This window comes from Pyrgilauda ruficollis, unplaced genomic scaffold (genome assembly GCF_017590135.1).
Source record: "Pyrgilauda ruficollis isolate IOZ18807 unplaced genomic scaffold, ASM1759013v1 scaffold297, whole genome shotgun sequence".
In the NCBI taxonomy this organism is placed as follows: Eukaryota; Metazoa; Chordata; class Aves; order Passeriformes; family Passeridae; genus Pyrgilauda; species Pyrgilauda ruficollis.
This window is the reverse complement of record NW_024524344.1, coordinates 128,289-151,301: the sequence shown is the minus strand read 5'-3', so window position 1 is coordinate 151,301 and position 23,013 is coordinate 128,289. Positions and strand designations below refer to the sequence as shown.

Below are 23,013 nucleotides of genomic sequence, written 5' to 3'. Positions count from 1 at the left end.
CCTTCCTCCCTTTCCCCCGCCCCACGGAGAAGCAGGACCAACCTACCGTCCTCACAGGGTCCCATCCTGGCCACCTCGATGCTCTTCTGCAGCTGGCACGAGGCCACCTGCAGCTGGCAGGGGCTGTGGTAGGTGACGCCGTCGGTGCCGCACACCGGGGCCGGGGGCTGGCGCTCGCAGCGCGGGCACAGGCACTGCCCACCCACGCAGCGGCTGCCAAAGGAGCACACGGAGCTGCCACACGACTCTGGGGCACAGGGAGGGACACACTCAGCCACCCTGAGCGGCTCCCGTGGCCACCAGGGTTTTGTCACAGAGCTGGGAGCATCACCATTATTAATTCGCTATTAATTCGTTATTAATTCGTTGTTGTTATTCCTTATTTAATCTGTGCAAACTGGGTGCCCACACTGAGTATTTTGGATTCCCAGCAGCTCTTTCTGGAGGAAAAAAAATCTCATTTCATCATTTATTCTAGGAGGCAGCTGCCACCCTCAGCCATCCTCCCCCAAATTCTTGGGGAATCTCAGCCCAGCTGGACAGGTTTGCATGAGGCTCAAATCATCATTGCAGCTTTTGTAATAATAAAGGAGCCGAGCAGGGCTTTTAATTCATTAAGAAATTAGCCCAGACAGCTCCCCGAGCTGGGGAGTGGGGAGGAAAGCAGGAACAAAAAGGAATTGACCCCAGGGGATGGAGGGGAGGGAGAGGATCAAACACAGCTCTGCTCTCACTTCTGCTGCTGGCTGTTAACACATTTTTAGCCTAATTCCTGCCCCGGCCCCATGGACATTAATCCAATTTCTCTGCTTGGCTCAGACAAATAACACGGGGGGCACTTCCAGCGAGGGGGAAACCAAACCAAAGCTGCTGGAGAGCCTGGAAGTACCCAATTATCCCCCAGGTAAAAGGAAAAACCACTCAGGCGAGCGCCGCGCAAACACCGCGCCGCGCAAACACCGCGGAGCAGCGGCGACACGGGGGGCACAAAGGGGACAAAGGGGACGTTGTGGCACTCACTGCAGTGGCCCTGGGCAGCCACCAGGATGTTCTTCTGCTGGGTGCAGGCTCGGACGTGCAGCTCGCACTCGCTGCCGTAGGTGTTGCCGTCGGTGCCGCAGACGGGCTGCGCCGAGGGCACGCACTCGGTGGGGCACACGCAGCGCCCGCTCTCCGCCTCGCAGATGGCACCGAACTGGCACTTCCCGCAGCGCTCTGCAGGGCAAGGGCAGAGCTCCGCGTCAGAGCAGAGCCGGAGGCGCTGCTGGATCGCTTGGGGTGGCATGGGCTGAGGTAAAGCTCGTCTTTGAGGGCTCTTCAAGCGGGGCGCTTCCAGGGATGAGGCAGGCACAGATTGACTGATAACCTCCCCACTTATCTCTTATTAAATACATATTATTAGGAAATATTATTATATTGCATTATTATGACATTATTATATTTTATTGTATTTATATATAAATTGTCTGGGTTGGAGGTAAAGCTCATTTTTGAGGGCTGTTCAACCTGGGTGCTTCCAGGGATGAGGCAGGCTTTGTCTGGGCAACCCCACTATCTGTTATTAAATACCTATTATTAGAAAATATGATTATATTTTATTATATTATATTAGAATATGATTATATTTTTATTATATTATATTAGAATATTATTATATTTTATTATATTTATATATAAGTGGTCTGGGTTGGAGGTAAAGCTCATTTCTGAGGGACAGCTTCTGCTCTTCAACCCAGGTGCTTGCAAGGATGAAGCAGGCAGATTGTCTGGCAACCTCCCCACTTGTCTGTTATTAAACACCTATTATTAGGCATTAGTAGGAAATATTACTATATTAGGTAATATATGCTATTACTATATTTTTCTACATTTATATTTTTATATCGGTATTTATATAATATTATTATATTTTTCCTTATTTTTAGGAAATATTTACAATAGAGACTTGAAAAGATAAAGACCTTGTTGAGCCTCTAAAAGGTTTTGGCTTTTCTATTTTTCAGATTCTGCACTGATGCCTCAGGTTTTATCTTTTCTAATTTTCTAGATTCCGTGCTGCTTTCCTGTGTAGTTCTGAGCTTCACATTAAAGTTCATATTAGGTTTTTTCTGGGAGCACAGAAAAACCTTGATTTTGTAAAAAAAAAAAAAACAAAAACGCCTCTCCAAGCAGCTCTCCCTCCTGGCAGGAGACAGCAGCAAGCACATCCCCTGACTCCTGGGTATTCACTGATTCATCCTCTCCTCCCAACACCTCCCCTCCCTCCCTGCCAGTCATTTCAGCAGGAATTTGGCTCCAAGGTGCTTTTCCTGCTTTTCTCTTGCACACAGCAGCTGCTGCCTTGGCATGGGGGAGGAAGAGGCACCAACCCCCTGCTCGGCTCCTGCTGCTGGCCTGGAGGTTTTTATCCTGGTCTGGAGGTTTTTATCCTGGTTTTTATCCTGGACTGGTGGTCTTTATCCTGGTCTGGTGGTTTTTATCCTGGTTTTTATCCTGGCCTGGTGGTTTTTATCCTGGTTTTTATTCTGGTCTGGAGGTTTTTTATCCTGGTCTGGTGGTTTTTATCCTGGTTTTTATCCTGGCCTGGTGGTTTTTATCCTGGTTTTTATCCTGGACTGGTGTTTTTTATCCTGGTTTTTATCCTGGACTGGTGTTTTTAATCCTGGCCTGGAGGTTTTTATTCCAACCAGGAGGTTTTTATCCCAACCAGGTTTTTATCCCAGTCTGGATGTTTTCATCCCGGCCTGGAGGTTTTTCTTTTAACAACCACAAAATAAGCCCCCTGCCCAAATCTCATCACATCCTTTGTCCTTCACCCTGGTGTCCCTTATGAGGACAAAGGCCAACAACAACAACAAAACCAAAACAACAATCCCAGCCCAAATCCCACCACAGGGCCCCCTTGTGCTTGACCCTGGTGTCCCTCTGAAGGACACGGGCCAACAAGAACAACAAAACAACAACAACAAGACAACAACAAACCCCAAATCTCACCACAGGGCCCCTTGTCCCTGACCATGATGTCCCTTTGAGGACACAACTAACATGACCACAATCCCAGCCCAAATCTCACATCAGGGCCCCTTGTTTTCACCCTGATGTCCCTTTGAGGACACAGCTACCACCACCACCCCCAAGCCTGACCGTGTCTCACCGCAGGGCCCCTTGTCCCTGACCCCAATGTCCCTTTTGAGGACACAGTGACACCCCAGCCTCATGTCTCACCACAAGGCCCCTTGTCCCTGACCCCAGTGTCCCTTTTGAGGACACAGCCACCCCCCAGCCCCGTGTCTCACCGCAGGGCCCCTTGTCCCTGACCCAACGTCCCTTTTGAGGACACAGCCACCACCAGCACAATCCCAGCCCAAATCTCACCACAAGGCCCCTTGTCCTTCACCCTGCTGTCCCTTTGAGGACACAGCCACCACCAGCACAATCCCAGCCCCCTGTCTCACCACAAGGCCCCTTGTCCTTCACCCTGCTGTCCCTTTGAGGACACAGCCACCACCACCACCACCCCTCAACCCAGCCATGTCTCACCCTGACCCCAATGTCCCTTTCAAGGACACAGCGACAGTCCAGCCTCATGTCTCACCACAGGGCCCCTTGTCCCTGACCCCAACGTCCCTTTTAAGGACACAGCCCTCCCAATCCAGCCACCACTCACCCTGACCCCAACGTCCCTTTTAAGGACACAGCCCTCCCAATCCAGCCACCACTCACCCTGACCCCAACGTCCCTTTTAAGGACACAGCCCTCCCAATCCAGCCACCACTCACCCTGACCCCAACGTCCCTTTTAAGGACACAGCCCTCCCAATCCAGCCACCACTCACCCTGACCCCAACGTCCCTTTTAAGGACACAGCCCTCCCAATCCAGCCACCACTCACCCTGACCCCAACGTCCCTTTTAAGGACACAGCCCTCCCAATCCAGCCACCACTCACCCTGACCCCAACGTCCCTTTTAAGGACACAGCCCTCCCAATCCAGCCACCACTCACCCTGACCCCAACGTCCCTTTTAAGGACACAGCCCTCCCAATCCAGCCACCACTCACCCTGACCCCAACGTCCCTTTTAAGGACACAGCCCTCCCAATCCAGCCACCACTCACCCTGACCCCAACGTCCCTTTTAAGGACACAGCCCTCCCAATCCAGCCACCACTCACCCTGACCCCAACGTCCCTTTTAAGGACACAGCCCTCCCAATCCAGCCCCGTCTCACCGCAGGGCCCCTTGTCCCTTACCCCAAAGTCCCTTTTGAGGACACAGCCCTCCCAATCCAGCCATGTCTCACCCTGACCCCAGTGTCCCTTTTGAGGACACAGCCCTCCCAATCCAGCCATGTCTCACCCTGACCCCAGTGTCCCTTCTGAGGACACAGCCCTCCCAATCCAGCCCCGTCTCACCGCAGGGCCCCTTGTGGCGCAGGCCGATGTCCCTCTGCAGCAGGCAGGCCATGGCGTGCAGCTCGCAGGGGTTGCCGTAGGTGCGCTGGTCGGTGCCGCACACGGGGTCGTAGCGGCCCTGGCACTGCTGCTGGCACTCGCACACGGCCTCCTGGTTCTTCACCACGCACGTGGCCCCGAAGGAGCACTCCACGCTCAGGCAGGGGCTGGGCGCGCCCAGGTCTGCGGAGGGGACAGGGACAGGCGCGGGCGGCTCGGGTGGGCGCTGGCACGGAGCGGGGCAGGACGTGCCAGCGTCCCGCGGGGCGCTGCCCGCCCCGAGCTGGGCTGAACGAGCTGCTGGGCTCTGTGCCCTCCGTGCCAGCCCGCCATGCCCGGCTCGGCACGGCCCCGTGCGCGGCAGAGGTGAGGGATGGGCAGCAGGCACGGGAACAGGACTGCCACCTTGTCCCCTGCCCACACACGGGAGCAGCAGCAGCACTGGCAGAACCTTCCACAGGGCTCCCACAGGGAGGGCTCCCTTCCCTGGGATCCACATCATCAGGATCACACTGCTCCCCAGAAAGCTCCCTTCCCTGGGATCCACACTGCTCCATGAAAAGCTCCTTTCCCTGAGACCCACACCATCAGGATCACACTGCTCCCTGGAAAGCTCCTTTCCCTGGGATCTACACTGCTCCATCAAAACTCCCTTCCCTGAGATCCACATCATCAGGATCACACTGCTCCCCAAAAAGCTCCCTTCCCTGGGATCCACACTGCTCCCCAAAAAGCCCCTGGTGCTCCCCAGGAGGAGCTGGCTGGGGAGGACACGCCTGGCTCCACCATGTCGCTCATCCCCCACCCCATCCTCCTCCCTCCTCTTCCCAGGGAGCTGCTGTGGGGCAGGATGGGGACATCCCGTGGCCTTCCCTCAACCCAGGGTTGGGAATTCCCTCTGGATGTCCAGCCCCAGCCCAGCAGTGGCACCTCCCCTGGGGGGTGCCCAGCGGTGACAAAGTGCCAGCAGCGAGCAGAGGCCATGTCCCACTCCCTGCTGGCAGGGACATCCCATTCTCCCAACCAAGAATGCACCCAGGAGCTGAGGAACGAGTGGCCATGCTGCTGGGGACAGGGCCAGCACTGCCCAGTGACCCTCTGGGACAAGGAAAGGACACCACGGGTTTCACCCGTGCTGGACAGTGACAAGGACACAGGACAAGGACACAGGTGGGGACAGACAATGCAGCCTGGAGGAGATGGAGCAAGAGCAGACACAGCACAGCCCTGGCAGCGAGGCAGAGCTGGGGAAGGTCCCTCTGCAGTGGCCCTGGGCACCTCCCCTGCCACCAGCACAGCGGTGGCACCTCTGTGGCACTCCTGTGCCAGGCAGCCAGGAAGGGCCTGGATCAGGATCCACCTACCTAGTCCCAGCCTAGAGCCAAGGGTCTGCAAAGGAGCAGGGGAGGGGACAGCTCAGGCACAAGGACACAGCTCTGTCCCCAGCTTCAGCTCAGGCACAAGGACACAGCTCTATCCCAAACTTCAGGCACAAAGACACAGCTCTGCCCCAAACTTCAGGCACAAGGACACAGCTCTGTCCCCAACTTCAGGCACAAGGACACAGCTCTGTCCCCAACTTCTCTGCAGCTCTGAGCACTTCCCAAGGACCAGGAATTGCTCCCTGGGGTGCTGCCCCCATGTTTGTTTCCTTTTTTTGTCCCATAACCCCGTCCCCCCCACAGAAACGCTGATTCCACTGGGAAATACTCCCAGGGAAGAGCCAATTCCGAGCAGAAGCAGCTCCTCTGAGCCTGGCAGAGAGAGCTGGGAGCCCTGGGGAGCTCCTGTCCCTGGGCTAGGACAGGGGACAAGCAGGACACACAGCACAGCTGGGGCAGCACAGCTGGGGCAGCACAGCTGGGGCAGCGCTCCGGGAAGGAGGAGCTGGGGGAAGCCAGGGTGGGTTAGTTGGGAGCAGAAGGAGAGGGAAAAATCAACCAGGAGCAGTCCAGAGTGATGCAGCAGCCCGGGGGGGGCTGGCTGAGGAGCGGGGGGCTCCAGCACCCACCTCTGCTCCCACTCTCCTTTGCCTGGAGGGCACAGCGAGCATCGGGCAAGAGCAATTTCCACTCCAGCAGGGTTTGGGGCCAGGGATGGGACAAACCCCAGGGCAAGCTCTCCATCCTGGGGGGCTCTCAGGCCAAGCCAGAGACAGGTGGGAGCAGTGAGAGGAGCCAGGAGAGGCCCTGGCCACGGAGGAGGGACAGAGGCGAGCTCCCAGCAGAGGTGTCCGGGCAGGGAGCAGGAGGGTGCCAGGACAGAATTCCTTCCTCCACACAGGCAACACTGTAAAACACAAGACACAGACGAAACAGGAAAGAGAGAGAGAGAGAAAGAGAGGACAGCAGAGAGAGGAAAAGACAGATGCAGCTACAGACACCTTCCTTCCTTCTTTCCTTCACTCCTGGCCAGGTCAGCCTCATCCCATCCCTTCTTTCTCAGCTGCAGCACCCAGAAGGATTCAAACCAAGAAATTTGATGATGAATGCTTATAAAGAATTATTATTTTACCAACTGAAATTGCAAAACTTGTTTTTGAATGAGGACCTGAGCTGAAAACAAACAAACAAACAAACAAAACAAGCAAGCTCTTAACAGCCAGCTGCAAAATAGAAATTCCTGTGTGATGTATTTTTCAATTGTTCTTCTAATCACTTTCTTCTCTTTTTCTGGCTTGGATGGTTTTGTTTGGCTTTGCCTCCCTGGCCTGGCTGCTGGAAGAGGCAGGAGAGCTCAGGGTTTGTCAGGCAGGTGCTTGTGAGGGGTTAAAATGCTGCCAAGCCCTTCCCCAGCTCTGCATTCCCACAGCTCCCAGGCAGGGATGAGCTCCCCAGCTCTGAGCTCAGAGCTCTTCCTTCTCCTCTCCAGAGCTGACAGGGCTAAAAAAATCTGCTCACACCTCCTGGGGATGGGCTCCAGGACTGCCTGGAGCTGTCACAGGCACTCTGCAACCCCAGTTTTGGCAGACAGAGCCCTGGTTTTGATTCATTCCCCCGTTTCTTGCTCCTGTCCCACCAGGATGCAGCTCCTGAAAGCAGATGTGTGCTGGGCAGGAGGGAGGGGAGCTGGGAGGGAGCTGAAATCCAGGAGAGGGAGGTGGAGAGAGGAATGGCAGGTGCACCAGGACCCCATCCTGCTGCTCCTGGCCTTTTTCCACGGAACACGGTGGAAATGAGGCGTGGCTGATGCTCAGAGCAGCGTGAATTCCCCGCTCATCCCAGAAATTTGGGAATTTGCAGCCTCTCAAGGAGGCACAGGGGAAGGTTTGAAGAGAGCCCAGGGAGCCAAGGCTGCAAAAAATCCCCCCACCATGGGATCACAGCCCTTCCCACAGGGAAAACTTGGGGAATTTACTCCCAGCCATTCCCCCACCAGGAACACAGAGAAATGGATGCTTAAAAATAACAGCTGTGATTATTCTGAGTGGGATTTTGGGAGCCTGACAAATTCTTTTCCAGCAGCTGGGTCTGGCAGCCTCGAAAGCCTCCAGCAGGAGCACAAAGCCAACAAAACACATCCCCAGCGTGGGATTCTGATTGCCAAGCACTTCAGGAGGCTCAACCCAGCTGATACCTGATCAAACATCAGCTTAAAAGAACAGGATAGCAGTTCCAGAGGTGGGAAAAACCCAAAGTGAGCCGAAATGAACAACTTGTAACTCATCCAAATCAGTGCAGGGGCTGCTTTAACCTCCTTCACTCCCCGGGGGAGATCCTTACACCTGGGCACTGCCAGCATCCTAAGGATCCAAAGCCCCATCCTATCCCATCCTCCTGAGAAAGGTCCATTGGGGAGCTTCTCCTAGAGACGAGACAAAGACACGGTGAGAGCTCCAGACAGGGCACAGAGGGAAGAGTTCCCGACGGAGAGAAGCAGGCAGGCATGGAAAGGAGAGCATGGAAGGGGTTTGGAGACTGGCACTACCCCGGGAGGAGCAATGGATGGGCATGGATTGAAGGCAACGTGGTGGGGAGGGACAGAAAGCAGCAGGAGGTCACAGACACTTGGTTGGAACACGGATGGGTGTCCCCTGTGTCACACAGCAGACAGAGACGGGAGCAGGACAGCGAGACGTGCACACAGCAGGGCTGCTGGAAGGACAGAAACACGGGACAGGGACGTTCCAGGAGCTGCACTCCAGGCTGAGCCCCCCTTGCTCGGTGGGCATCCACTGCAGCCTCTCAGCATGCCACCCTGCCTGGAGCAGCTGGGGAGGGCCAGGGGTGGGTGGGGGATCGGCATTCCCACAGGAGAGAGGAGACCAGCATCCCACTGGGTCAGCAGCCCAGTTTGGGGACTGACACATCCACGGGGCAATCTGGGGTCCAGCATCCCCATGGGACGGCAGCCCTGTGGGACAGGGGGGAACCAGAATCCCTGTGGGATGAGGGGTACCAGCATCCCCACGGGACAGGAGGGACCAGAATCCCTGCAGGATAATTTGGGGACCAACATCCCTATGGGACAGGTGGGACCAGCATCCCCATGGGACGGCAGCCCTGTGGGACAGGGGGGAACCAGAATCCCTGTGGGATGAGGGGTACCAGCATCCCCACGGGATGATCTGGGGACCAGCATCCCCATAGGACAGCATCCCCATAGGACAATTTCGGGACCACCATCCCTACAGAACAGGAGGGACCAACATCCCCACAGGACAGCTTCCCTGTGGGACAATTTGGGGTCTGACATCCCTTGCAGGACGACTTGGAGACCACCACCCCTACAGGACAACTTGGGGACCACCATCCCTGTGGGACAACTTGGGACCCACCACCCCCACATGACACCACCCCTGCAGGACAACTTGGGACCCAACACCCCTACATGACACCAACCCTACAGGACAACTTGAGGACCACCACCCCCATGGTACAATTTGAGGACCACCATCCCTGTAGGACAACTTGGGACCCACCGCCCTTACAGAACAGCATCCCTACAGGACAACTTGGGGACCACCACCCCCACATGACACCATCCCCGCAGGACAATTTGGGGACCACAACCCCTGCGGGACAACTTGGAGACCACCACCCCTACATGACACCATCCCTGTGGGACAACTTGGGACCCGCCATCCCTGCGGGACAACTTGGGACCCGCCATCCCTACATGACACCAACCCCAGAGAACAACTTGGGGCCCACCATCCCTACATGATAGCATCCCCACAGGACAATTTGGGGACCACCACCCCTACATGACACCATCCCTGTGAGACAACTTGGAGACCACCACCCCTCCATGACACCATCCCCACAGGACAATTTGGGGCCCACCACCCCTACAAGACACCATCCCCGCGGGACAATTTGGGGATCACCATTCCTGCGGGACAACTTGGAGACCACCATCCCTACATGACACCATCCCTGTGAGACAACTTGGAGACCACCACCCCTCCATGACACCATCCCCACAGAACAACTTGGGGACCACCATCCCTGCGGGACAACTTGGGGCCCACCACCCCTACATGACACCATCCCCACAGAACAACTTGGGGCCCACCACCCCTCCATGACACCATCCCCACAGGACAATTTGGGGACCACCACCCCTGCGGAACAACCTGGGGCCCAGCACGCCCGCGGAGCCCCCGTGGCGGCGCTCACCGCAGGGCCCGCTGTGGCGGGCGGGGATGTGCTGCTGCTGCAGGCACTCGGCGCGGCGCCGCTGGCAGTCGCTGCCGTAGGTGCGGCTGTCGCGGCCGCACAGGGGCCGGAAGGCGCCGTCGCAGGCGATGCGCTCGCAGGAGCAGCGCGCGGCCCCGCGCCGGTTCAGGCACACCGCGTTGAACTTGCACTCCTCCTTGCACTGGTCTGCGGGGGGACAGGGCACAGGGGCTCACGGCCAGCACCGCGGCATGCTTCACTGGGTTTGTGCATGGTTTTGTGGTTTTTTTAAAAATATTTTAGTGGGTTTTATTTGTATTTTTCAGGTTCTGTACGATGCTTTAAGTTTTAACTTTTGTTTTTCGGGTTCTGTACTGATGCTTTGAGTTTTAACTTCTTTTTTTTCAGGTTCTGTACAGATCCGTCAAATTTTATGTTTTTCAAGTTCTGCACTGATGTTTGAAGCTTTAACTTTTATATTTTTCAGGTTCTGTACAGATGCTTCAAATTTTAACTTTTGTGTTTTTCAGCTTCTGTACTGATGCTTTAAGTTTTAACTTTTCTATTTTTCAGGTTCTATACAGCTGCTTTAAGCTTTAACTTTCATATTTTTCAGGTTCTGTATTGACGCCTTAAGTTTTAACTTCTATATTTTTCAGGTTCTGTACAGATGCTTTAGGTTTTAACTTTCATTTTTTTCAGGTTCTGTACAGTTGCCTTTAGTTTTTTATATTAATATATAGTGTAATTATATTAATTATACATAATACATAGTATACTTAATTATACATGATAATTATGCATTATCTATTTATATGTTATATATAATACATTATATATATAATATATTATATATATGTATCTATATAATGTATTATATAATACATTATATAATACACCATATATTTTATATTTCTGTATTTTAATATTTCTATATTTTGTATTATAATATAGTTATTTCTATAGATTTCGTTTATATAATATATTATATAATTAGTGTATTGTATAAGATGTATTTTTGTATTCATATATATTATAATTGCATATTAGTATATTTAATTTCTATTATAGTATATGGAGGATGAGGATGAGGAGGGGCACTCACCCTGCGGCTGGCACTGCCCCGAGCGCACCTTCTGGATGTCCATGCCCCGGATGGCCCCGGAGCGCGCCATGGCGCACTCGCTGTCGTAGGTGACGCCGTCGTCGCCGCACACCGGGTCCCTGCCCGGGGGACAGCCCTCGGGCCGGGGCAGCAGCTCCGCCCGCCGCGTCCGCGGGTTCACCCGGCACACGCGGCTCGGCTCGCTCGGCACGGCCTGGCACGGGTCTGGGCAGCGACGCGGGGCAGGAGTCACCCGCTGCCCTCTGGCACGGTCACTCCCTGCCCAAGGTCACCCGCTGCCCTCTGGCACGGTCACTCCCTGCCCAAGGTCACCCGCTGCCCTCTGGCACGGTCACTCCCTGCCCCGGGTCACCCCCTGCCCTCTGGCATGGTCACTCCCTGCCCCGGGTCACCCCCTGCCCTCTGCCACAGTCACCCCCTGCCCTCTGGCACGGTCACTCCCTGCCCAAGGTCACCCCCTGCCCTCTGGCACGGTCACTCCCTGCCCAAGGTCACCCGCTGCCCAGACCAGGCATCTGCTCCATCCCTGCCCAGCCCCAAGAGCCCCCAAATCTTCTTTGTGCCCCATGGAGTCACTCCCTGCCCTCTGGCACCATCAATCCCTGCCCAAACTGGGGCTTCCCAGGCTCTGCTCCATCCCTGCACAGCCCCAAGAGCCCCCAAATCTTCCACTGTGTCCCAAGGAGTCACTCCCTCCCTAAATCAGGGCTCCCCAGGCTCTGCTCCATCCCTGCATGGTCCCAAGAACCCCCAAATATTCCTTTGTGTCCCAAGGTCACTCCTTGCCCAAACTGGGGCTTCCCAAGCTCTGCTCCATCCCTGCCTGGTCCCAAGAACCCCCAAATCTTCTTTATGTCCCAAGGAGTCACTCCCTGTCCTCTGGCATGGTCACTCCCTGCCCAAACCAGGACCTCCCAGGTTCTGCTCCTTCCATTTGGGGTCCCCAAGAACCCCCAGATTTTCTTTGTGTCCCAAGGAGTCACTCCCTGTCCTCTGGCACGGTTGCTCCCTGCCCAAGGTCACTCCCTGCCCAAATTGGGCTTCCCAGGTTCTGCTCTGTCCCTGCACAGCACCAAGAGTCCCCCCAAATCTTTGCACCTCACGGAGTCACTCCCTGCCCAAACCGGGGCTTCCAGGCTCTGCTCCATCCCTGCATTACCCCAAGAGCCCCCAAATCTTCTTTATGTCCCAAGGAGTCACTCCCTGTCCTCTGGCATGGTCACTCTATGACCAAACCAGGACCTCCCAGGTTCTGCTCCTTCCATTTGGGGTCCCCAAGAACCCCCAGATTTTCTTTGTGTCCCAAGGAGTCACTCCCTGCCCAAACCGGGGCTCCCCAGGTTCTGCTCCATCCCTGCCTGGTCCCAAGAGCCCCCAAATCTTTGTGCCCCACGGAGTCACTGCCAGCCCTGTGGCACGCTCACTCCCTGCCCAGATGGAGCCCTCCTCACCGCAGGGGCCATCGAACTTCTTGAAGACGTTCTCCTGCTTGTCACAGGCGTGCTTGTTGAGGTGGCACTGGCTGCGGTAGTCGCGGCCGTCGCTGCCGCACACGGGGCTCTCGGGGACGCCGCTGCACGACGAGGGACACACGCACTTGGCCACCTGGCCGTCAGGGGAGGGGACGCAGGTGCTGCCAAAGCTGCAGGTCACCTCTGCACAGGGGTCCTTGGAGCCTGAGGGACAGAGAGGGGACACGGGTGAGAGCACGGCACGGGTGGGAGCACGGCACGGGTGACAGCATGGCATGGGTGACAGCATGGCATGTGATGTCCTGTTCCTCTCATGGAATAACCCAAATCTATCCCAATACCCCCCAAATCCACCCCTCTAAAAGCCCCAATCCAGCAGCACTGGGTAATTTTCCACAGCTTCAGTGGATCCTTGGAGCCTGAGGAGAGGAGGGGACACGGGTGAGAGCATGGCATGGGATGTCCTGTTCCTCTCATGGAATAACCCAAATCCATCCCTCCCAATGCCCCAATCCAGCAATAATGGACAATTTTCCATCGCTTTTCCTCCTCACAGTTTGCTGACCCCCAAAGCAGAGCTTTGGGGGGGTCCCTTCCCAGCCTTTGGTGTCCCTGGCCCAGCCTGCGGCCATCATTTCTCCATCATTTTCCCACCATTCCTTCACCATTTCCCCATCATTTCTCCACCATTTTCCCACCATTTCTCCTCCTTATCACTCTCTGCTGACCCCCAAAGCAGCGCTGATGATCCCCAGAGTTCCCCCAGCGCTGTCCCCACCCCTCCAGCCACGCCCCGAGGTGTCCCTGCTGGCCTTGGGGACACGCCAGCGTCCCTCACTCACCGCAGGGTCCCTTGCTGACCACCTTGATCCTCCTCTGCTGGTTGCACTGGGCCCTGTCCAGCTCGCACTCGTTGCTGTAGGTGGAGTGGTCGGAGCCGCACACCGGGGCCACCACGGGGGCACAGGGACCCTTCCTGCACACGCACGAGGCCTGGCCCGGCTCCGAGGGGCTGCGCTCGCACACGGCCCCGAAGCCACAGAGCATGCCCCGGCACCCTGCGGGCACAGGGACATCCCAATGGGCACAGGGACATCCCATGGGCACAGGGACATCCCATGGGCACAGGGACATCCCATGGGCACAGGGACATCCCATGGGCACAGGGACATCCCATGGGCACAGGGACATCCCATGGGCACAGGGACATCCCATGGGCACAGGGACATCCCATGGGCACAGGGACATCCCATGGGCACAGGGACATCCCATGGGCACAGGGACATCCCATGGGCACAGGGACATCCCATGGGCACAGGGACATCCCATGGGCACAGGGACATCCCATGGGCACAGGGACATCCCATGGGCACAGGGACATCCCATGGGCACAGGGACATCCCATGGGCACAGGGACATCCCATGGGCACAGGGACATCCCATGGGCACAGGGACACCCCATGGGCACGGGGACATCCCATGGGTACAGGGACACACAGAGCCACAGAGCATGCCCCGGCACCCTGCGGGCACAGAGACATCCCAATGGGCACAGGGACATGTGTGGGCACAAGGACACACGGCCCCGAAGCCACAGAGCATGCCCCGGCACCCTGCGGGCACAGGGACACGTGTGGGCACAGGGACATCCCATGGGCACAGGGACATCCCATGGGCACGGGGACATCCCATGGGCACAGGGACATCCCAATGGGCACGGGGACATCCCAATGGGCACGGGGACATCCCATGGGCACGGGGACATCCCATGGGTACAGGGACACACAGAGCCACAGAGCATGCCCCGGCACCCTGCGGGCACAGAGACATCCCAATGGGCACAGGGACATGTGTGGGCACAAGGACATGGGCACAGGGACACACAGAGCATGCCCCGGCACCCTGCGGGCACAGGGACACGTGTGGGCACAGGGACATCCCATGGGCACAGGGACATCCCTTGGGTACAGGGACACATGGCCCTGAAGCCACAGAGCATCCCCTGGCACCCTGCGGGCACAGAGACACCCCAATGGGCACGGGGACACACTCATGGGGGTCACCAAACCCACACAGCATCCCACAGCACCCTGCGGGCACAGGGACATCCCATGGGCACAGGGACACACAGGGGACATGGGGACACACACACAGGGGGCCTCAAACCTTTCCCTAAAATCCAATTTCCCCCTTCCCTGGGACAGCTCCACCCATTCCTTGAGGTGCTCCCTGCCCCAGTGCCCCCCAGTGCCCCCTCCCAGGGCACCCCACACGTCAGAACCACAGAATGAGGGAAAAGAGGAATCCCAAAATCCAACCCCTCATTTACACTTCAATTCCCAGGCGTTTGCCTTTGACTGCCTGGAGACTCTGGAGCTGCAAACCCAGCACCAGATAAATCCCAGGAAATCAAAAGGAAAAGGATTCTCCTTCTCTCCCACCCCAGCACGAGATAAATCCCATAAATCCCAGGAAATCAAAAGGAAAAGGACTCTCCTCCTCTCCCACCCCAGCACGAGATAAATCCCATAAATCCCAGGAAATCAAAAGGAAAAGGATTCTCCTCCTCTCCCGCCGGTATCTAAAGGGATTCATCGTTTTTCTGAAGAGTCTGAGTCTCTCCTGCACTTCCCAGCGCTGCTCTTTCCCTTTCTTTGGGGTTTTTTAAAATGCAGATGAGGTGTAAAAAATGGGAATTGTGGGATTCATCGCCAGGGAAGGGGATGGGGAGTGGGAACAGAGCTGGGGAGCAGCGCCAGGGGAGATGGGGCTGGCTTGGAGGGGAAGGGAAAAGGGAGGAAAAAGGGAAAAAATGGGGGAGAAGGGGCAGGAAAAAAAGGAGGGGGAAAGGAGGGGAAAAAAGGTAGGAAAAAAAGCAGGAAAAAAGCAGGATGGGGGCGGGGGAAAGGTGGGAAAAAGGCAGAGGAAAAGGCAAGGGAAAAAAGGTGGGAAAAAAGGGTAGAAAGGCAGGAAAAAATACAGAGAAAAAGGGGGAAAATGAAGATCAAAAATGGGGGGAAAGAGGATAAAAAAGGAGAAAAAAAGGCAATCCATGGAATAAGCAGCGCCAGGCCCTCCTCATCCTCCCTGGAAAGAATTCCTTCCCAAGCTCCCATCGAAACCTCCTTTTTCAGTTTGGAACTCCCAGCCAGGCCACTTCCCGAGCTCCTAATTAGCCCGGCTTCGTTAGCAGGGCAGGCCTGGCAGGCGGGGGCTCGGCAGGGGCTGCCGGGGCAGATGGCCCCAGCCCCACCTCCCCGTGCCCAGCGGTGCCCGCGGGGCTCCAGGGGCTGCAGGGACAGCTGGCACGGGGAGGGGAGGGCAGGGCCAGCCCGGGAGGGGCCACCAGGCAACGGGGAATGGCCACCAGCCAGCCGGGAATGCCACCAGCCACTTGGGAATGGCCACCAGACACCTGGGAATGATCACCAGCCACTTGGGAATGGCCACCAGACACCTGGGAGTGGCCACCAGCCACTTGGGAATGGTCACCAGCCAGCCAGAAGTGGCCACCAGCCACTTGGGAATGGCCACTAGCCAATTGGGAATGGTCACCAGCCACCCACGAGTGGTCACCAGCCACCTGGGAGTGGCCACCAGGCAGCCAGGAATGGTCACCAGCCACCTGGGAGTGGCCACCAGGCAGCCAGGAATGGTCACCAGCCACTTGGGAATGGTCATCAACCAGCCAGGAATGGCCACCAGCCACCTGGGAATGGTCATCAACCAGCCAGGAATGGCCACCAGGCACCTGGGAATGGCCACCAGCCACTTGGGAGTGGCCACCAGGCACCTGGGAATGGCCACCAGCCACCTGGGAATGGTCATCAACCAGCCAGGAATGGCCACCAGGCAGCCAGGAATGGTCACCAGCCACCCACAAGTGGTCACCAGACCCCTGGGAGTGGCCACCAGGCACCTGGGAATGGCCACCAGGCAGCCACGGGCTCTGCTCTGCACAGGGATGGAGGAGCCTTGACCCAGGGATTAAAACCAGCCAGGAAAACGCTGGAATTGCAGGGAATGCCAACAGGGAGCAGCCCTGGGATGCCAAGGGAGGAGCTGGGCTGCACCCACCCACGGCCATGTCCAGGGGCTCCTGAGACACAGAGTTGATTCTTAATTTAAAGTAAAAATCTATTTCGGATTTAAATGAAGAATGGAATTATTCCCATTCATTTAAAGGAAATGGTTTAAATTATTTAATGTGCAGTTTACTCACACAGATGAAATATTGTTGTTTTAATCTGTTAGATTCACTGTACTCAAAAAAGTTTATATTGGGAAAAAACCCAAAAACTTGTGCCCAAAAGGGGCAGCGGGAATGGCAGGGCTGGGCATTAATTAATTCGGGGTGGGCATTAATTCGGGCTGGGGCACTAATAATTCGGGCTGGGCATTAATTAATTCGGGGGGGGGACATTAATTAATTCCGCCTGAGCGAGGTGCCCGTTGCCATGGAGAGCGGCTGGGCTGGCGGCTCCTGTCCCCCAGCCCAGCCCTGCTCATCAATATTCAAATATTTGGCCCCGCCCATCAATATTTAAATATTCAGCCCTGCTCATCAATATTCAAATATTTGGTCCCGCCCAGCAATATTTAAATATTCAGCCCTGCTCATCAATATTCAAATATTTGGCCCCGCCCATCAATATTTAAATATTCAGCCCTGCTCATCAATATTCAAATATTCATCGCATCACGCGGGGTGGGCAGCGAGGAGGAGCCGCCCAACCCCGCTGCCACCTCTGGGGCAGGGGGCTTCCTGAGCTCTGGCTTTGCTAGGCTGGACACTGACCCTGCCTGGCTTTGTTAGGCTGGACACTGACCCTGTCCGGCTTTGTTAGGCTGGACAGTGACCCTGCCTGGCTTTGCTAGGCTGGACAGTGACCCTGCCTGGCTTTGCTAGGCTGGACAGTGACCCTGCCCGGCTTTGGGAGGGGAAGGGACCTCCCCAAACCTCCAGGTTTACCCAACCCTTTATCCCCCCGGCTCCTCACCCAAAGCCCCGCGTTCCCCCAGCCCAAACCCTGTCCCAAAGCACACCAAACCCATCCCCTCCCCCAGCAGGGACCCCCTCCCCGTGTGCCCTGGCCCCCAAAAACACCTCCTGCCCCCCACAGCAGGAGTTCCCTCCCCAGGACCCCCCGAAACGGGCACTTTTCCATCTGCAGAGGGATCTTTTGGAAGTCTGGCATCTGGCTGGGCTGGGCTGTTGGTGTTTTGGAGCCCTGAGCCAGCAGTTCCACCCACGTGGGGGTTTATTTTTCGCTCGAGATGCCTTTCCCCGGGCTAATTATAGATTAATCACATTTTATCTCACGTCCTTTTCTCCCCCCACCCCCAGCAGGGGAGGTAAAAATTGGGAAAAAAAGAAAAAAAAAAAAAAAAGGCAAGGAGCAGGTTGTTAATTGGCTGCTGGTTTTTTGTTTGCTGGGCTCTTATCTGTGCACCTGAAGGTGGGGGAAGAGCCTGCCAGCAAAGGCAGGGGTTTTAAGCCTGGTTTTAAAAGGGAACAAAGCTCCTGTGATGGTTTTATCTCAGCCTGGGCTTGCCTGCCCTGCATCCAGCAGCTCCTGAGGCTGATAAGAACCGGAAATTCCCTGGAAAAAGGGAGCACTGCCCTCCCTCCTCACCCAAATCCTGCATCCTAAGAAAATCCCTGGAAAAAGGGAGCACTGAGGGGCTCCTGCCCTCCCTCCTCACCCAAATCCTGCATCCTAAGAAAATCCCTGGAAAAAGGGAGAAAAACCCAAAAAAACCAAAAAAAAAAAAAAAAAAAAAGCAAAAAAACCCCCAAAGTTCTCTGTGAAACCAGAGGAAAGGTGGGAGAGGCAAGAATGAAAATGCAAGTCTGCAGGAAATTCACCTTTTCCAGCCCTTCCCTGCTTCCAGCCAGGAAAATCCCTGGTAAAAGGGAGCACTGAGGGGCTCCTGCCCTCCCTCCTCACCCAAATCCTGCATCCCAGGAAAATCCCTGGAAAAAGGGAGCACTGAGGGGCTCCTGCCCTCCCTCCTCACCCAAATCCTGCATCCCAGGAAAATCCCTGGAAAAAGGGAGCACTGAGGGGCTCCTGCCCTCCCTCCTCACCCAGATCTGCATCCCAGGAAATTCCCTGGAAAAAGGGAGCACTGAGGGGCTCCTGCCCTCCCTCCTCACCCAAATCCTGCATCCCAGGAAAATCCCTGGTAAAAGGGAGCACTGAGGGGTTCCTGCCCTCCCTCCTCACCCAAACCCTGCATCCCAGGAAATTCCCTGGAAAAAGGGAGCACTGCCCTCCCTCCTCACCCAAACCCGGCACCCCCAGCACTGCCAGGGCTCAGGGAGCAGCTGGGCTGGAAGGGACCCGAAATCCCCACGGATCAGTGGGGTCAGGAGCCGTTTCCCTGAGGGACAGGCCAGCCCAGGAGAGGCTCCCACTGTCCCCGGGGCCGTGGGGACAGGCCAGCCCAGGAGAGGCTCCCGCTGTCCCCAGGGCCGTGGGGACACTCTGCACTCACCATCCCGCGGCGGCGGCGGCGTCTGCGTGAAGTAACTGTTGGGTTTGTCTGCAAGGAAACAAAAACCACGGAGCTGTCACGGGTTCCTCGGGCGCAGCCCTGCCCCCAGCCCTTTTTGGGGTGCTGTTTTATCCCTCCATGAGCAGGTTTGGGTCCCAGGAGCTGCTGGAGGCAGGAGGGAGCAGCAGGAACAGGAGGCAGCATCATCAAAATCCAGTTTGGGACAGTTCCAGGTACTGATGGAGCTGTCACGGGTTCCTCGGACACAGCCCTGCCCCAGCCCTTTTTGGGGTGCTGTTTTATCCCTCCATGAGCAGGTTTGGCTCCCAGGAGCTCCTGGAAGCAAGAGGGAGTGGCAGGAAGAGGAGGCAGCATCACCCAAACCCGGTTTGGGATAGCCCCAGGTACCAATGGAGCTGTCACAGGTTCCTCGGACACAGCCCTGCCCCCAGCCCTTTTTGGGGTGCTGTTTCATCCCTCCCTGAGCAGGTTTGGCTCCCAGGAGGTCCCAGGATCACCCAAACGCAGTTTGGGACAGCCCCAGGTACCACTGGAGCATCTCTGGTGTGGGATCTGGGAGCCTGGCGGGGCTGGGATCTGCCCCAGCCTGTCCTGCCCCATCTCCTGGGGGCTCTGAGGCCAATCCTGCTGTGGACCACCCCACACACACCTAGCCAGCAGGTTACCCCAGAGCAGGAATGCTGCAGCCCCCAAAAAGTGGGAGAAAGGGGCAGCAGAACTGCAAGCTGCCGTGGGTGTCACCAAAGAAGGGTCACCTGCCACCCCTCTGTGTTTGGGGACCCTGACTCTGCTCAGGGGAGCTGAGCTGAGCTCCCTCAAGCTCCAAAACCCCTCCCACGCTGCAGGGGAAACACCCAAAACCTGGGATTTGGGATGGGGCCGGGCTGTGGCAGAGATAACCCCACCCCAGCACACTCCGTGGAGACATCCGAGGGTTTTCCAGGGTTTATCCCCGAGCTCAGCTCCCCCAGGAGGAGCTGCACACCCCAAAGCCAGGCTGGAGGTGCCTGCCCTCCCTGGGCTTTCCCCCATCTGGAGATGGGATGTTCCTCGGGAAGGGGAGCAGGAGCCAGGCAGAAATCCTGGATCCACAGCCAAGGGATCGACTCAGCTGCACCAGGGATCAGATTCACAGCCAGAGCTCAGGGACCTGCCCTTCCCAAATCCTCACATCCCCCCAGGCATCTCCTGCCCTTCCAAAGCCTCACATTCCCCCAATCATCACCTGCCCTTCCAAAGACTCACATTCCCCCAATTACCTGCATCAACCCTTCCCAAATCCTGACATCCCCCCAATCATCACCTGCCTTTGCAAATCCTCACATCCCCTGGATCATCAGCTGCCCTTCCCAAGCCTCACATTCCCCCCATTCACCTGCACCAGCCCTTCCCAAAGCCTCACATTTCCCAGATCATCACTTCCAGCAGCCCTTCCCAAATCCTCACATCCCCTGGGTCATCTCCAGCCCTTCCCAAATCCTCACATCCCCTGAATCATCACCTGCCCTTCCCAAATCCTCACATCCCCCAGATCATCACCAGCCCCCCAAAGCCAGGCTGGAGGTGCCTGCCCTCCCTGGGCTTTCCCCCATCTGGAGATGGGATGTTCCTCGGGAAGGGGAGCAGGAGCCAGGCAGAAATCCTGGATCCACAGCCAAGGGATCGACTCAGCTGCACCAGGGATCAGATTCACAGCCAGAGCTCAGGGATCCTCACATCCCCCCAGGAATCTCCTGCCCTTCCAAAGCCTCACATTCCCCCCATTCACCTGCACCAGCCCTTCCCAAAGCCTCACATTTCCCAGATCATCACTCCCAGCAGCCCTTCCCAAATCCTCACATCCCCTGAATCATCTCCTGCCCTTCCCAAATCCTCACATCCCCCAGATCATCACCAGCCCTTCTCAAATCCTCACATCCCCAGATCCCCACCCGGATTTGGGATGCAGCCTGCCAGGAGCAGCAGCAGCAGCAGGTGGGAGCTGTCCTGGCCCACGCAGAGCCACCCTCACAGCTCTGCTCCTGCTTCCCTGCCAGGGAAAAGTGGGACAGGGAGCTGCCAATGCCGGGATTGTCCCCAAGGCGTGGGGCAGGGAGCTGCCAACGCCGGGATTGTCCCCAAGGCAGCAGGGAGCTCCTAATCTAAGAAAATCCCTGGAGGGGCTCCTGCCTCCAGGATTGTCCCCAAGGTGTGGGGCAGGGAGCTGTCAATCCCAAGATTGTCCCCAAGGCAGCAGGGAGCTGCCAACCCCGGGACTGTCCCCAAGGCAGGAGCAGCTCCAGGATTGTCCCCAAGGTGTGGGGCAGGGAGCTGTCAATCCCAAGATTGTCCCCAAGGCAGCAGGGAGCTGCCAACGCCGGGACTGTCCCCAAGGCAGGAGCAGCTCCGGGAGGAGCCGAGCTGTCCCCAGGAGCCCTGCGGCCAGCCTGCCCCTCTCAGGGACACCTACAGTTATTGAGGAAGAGCAGCACGGCGAATCCCAGCGTGGAGGTGGCCAGCAGGATGAGGCAGATGTTGCAGGGGATCATGAAGTAGCGCACCACCAGGGACACCTTGTGCTGGTACAGCCGGTCCCGCTCCAGGGCTCCCGGCGCCATGGGGTACTGGCACGCTGTCATGCTGGGCTGTCACACCCTGGAGGAGTCACCACGAGGCTCACGTGGATGCCTTTCCTCTGTCCCTGGGTGATTTTGGCAGCCTAAGTTTTCCCAGAGGTTCCCATCTTGGCTGGCAGCAGGATGGGGGCACCTTCAGGACTCTGAGCCCGGCGATGCCATGGCAGAGGCGTGGCCTTGGGGACAGCTTGGGGACAGCTCCAGCCCGCTCCGGAGGCACAGCGACACTCAGCCAGCCCCTGAGGTGTCAATCCACGGGTGCCCCCAGAAAGCAAACAGAAATCCCCAGAAAACAAACCAAAATCCCAGGGCTCCGAATCCGTGGCTGAGCCCACCAGGACAAGGACACGCTGGGGTGGGAACGGTGGGAACGTCACAGCAGGAGCAGCGCAGGGACAGGGACAGTGCCAGCACAGGAGCACTGCCAGGCTTGGGAATATCGCTGTCCTCTGGGATATCCTGTGAGATCCTCCAGGATTATCTTCTGGGATCCTCCAGGATAACCTCTGAGAACCTCTGGGATATCCTCTGAGATCCTCCGGGATATCTTCTGTGATCCTCCAGGATCACCACCAAGATCCTCCAGGATAACCTCTGGGATCCTCCAGGATAACTTCTGAGATCCTGCCGGATAACCTCTGAGATCCTGTGGGATCACCTCTCAGATCCTCTGGGATATCCTCTCAGATCCAGGCCGGCCTCACTCCGGGCACACGGAGCTCCCTCCGCTGTCCAGCAGCTCCTCCAGGACACGTCCGGCAGCCTCTGATCCTCCTCGCAGCCAGGAACGGCCAAGATTCCAGGAGAAACCCAAAATTCCGTGAGCAGCCAAGATTCCGGGAGAAACCCAAAATTCCGTGAGCAGCCAAGATTCCGGGAGAAACCCAAAATTCCGTGAGCAGCCAAATTTCCAGGAGCAGCCAAGATTCCGGGAGCAGCCCAAGGATTCCCAGAGAAGCCCAAAATTCCAGGAGCAGCCCAAGGATTCCGGGAGCAGCCAAGATTCCGGGATCAGCCCAAGGGCTGCGGGAGAAACCCAATTCCAGGAGCAGCCAAGATTCGGGAGCAGCCCAAAGATTCCAGATCAGCCCAAGGATTCCGGGAGCAGCCCAAAATTCCAGGAGGAGCTCAAGGATTCCGGGAGCAGTCCAAGGATTCCGGGAGCAGCCCAAGGATTCCGGGAGCAGTCCAAGGATTCCGGGAGCAG

General features: G+C 56.8%; 1 protein-coding gene across 1 annotated transcript in view; it reads right to left on the bottom strand.

Moving 5' to 3' along the window:
• LOC121356383 (agrin-like) overlaps positions 1-23,013 on the bottom strand; it is a gene marked incomplete at its 3' end in the record, with an annotated part of 65,676 nt that overhangs the window by 10,486 nt on the left and 32,177 nt on the right. The window contains exons 3-9 of the mRNA XM_041472690.1: positions 19,171-19,218; positions 13,512-13,727; positions 12,649-12,873; positions 11,177-11,401; positions 10,072-10,278; positions 4,412-4,633; positions 1,021-1,215 (exon numbers count right to left, since the gene is read on the bottom strand). Coding sequence (XP_041328624.1) covers positions 1,021-1,215; positions 4,412-4,633; positions 10,072-10,278; positions 11,177-11,401; positions 12,649-12,873; positions 13,512-13,727; positions 19,171-19,218 — 1,338 coding nt within the window. The remainder of the gene's footprint in view (positions 1-1,020; positions 1,216-4,411; positions 4,634-10,071; positions 10,279-11,176; positions 11,402-12,648; positions 12,874-13,511; positions 13,728-19,170; positions 19,219-23,013) is intronic.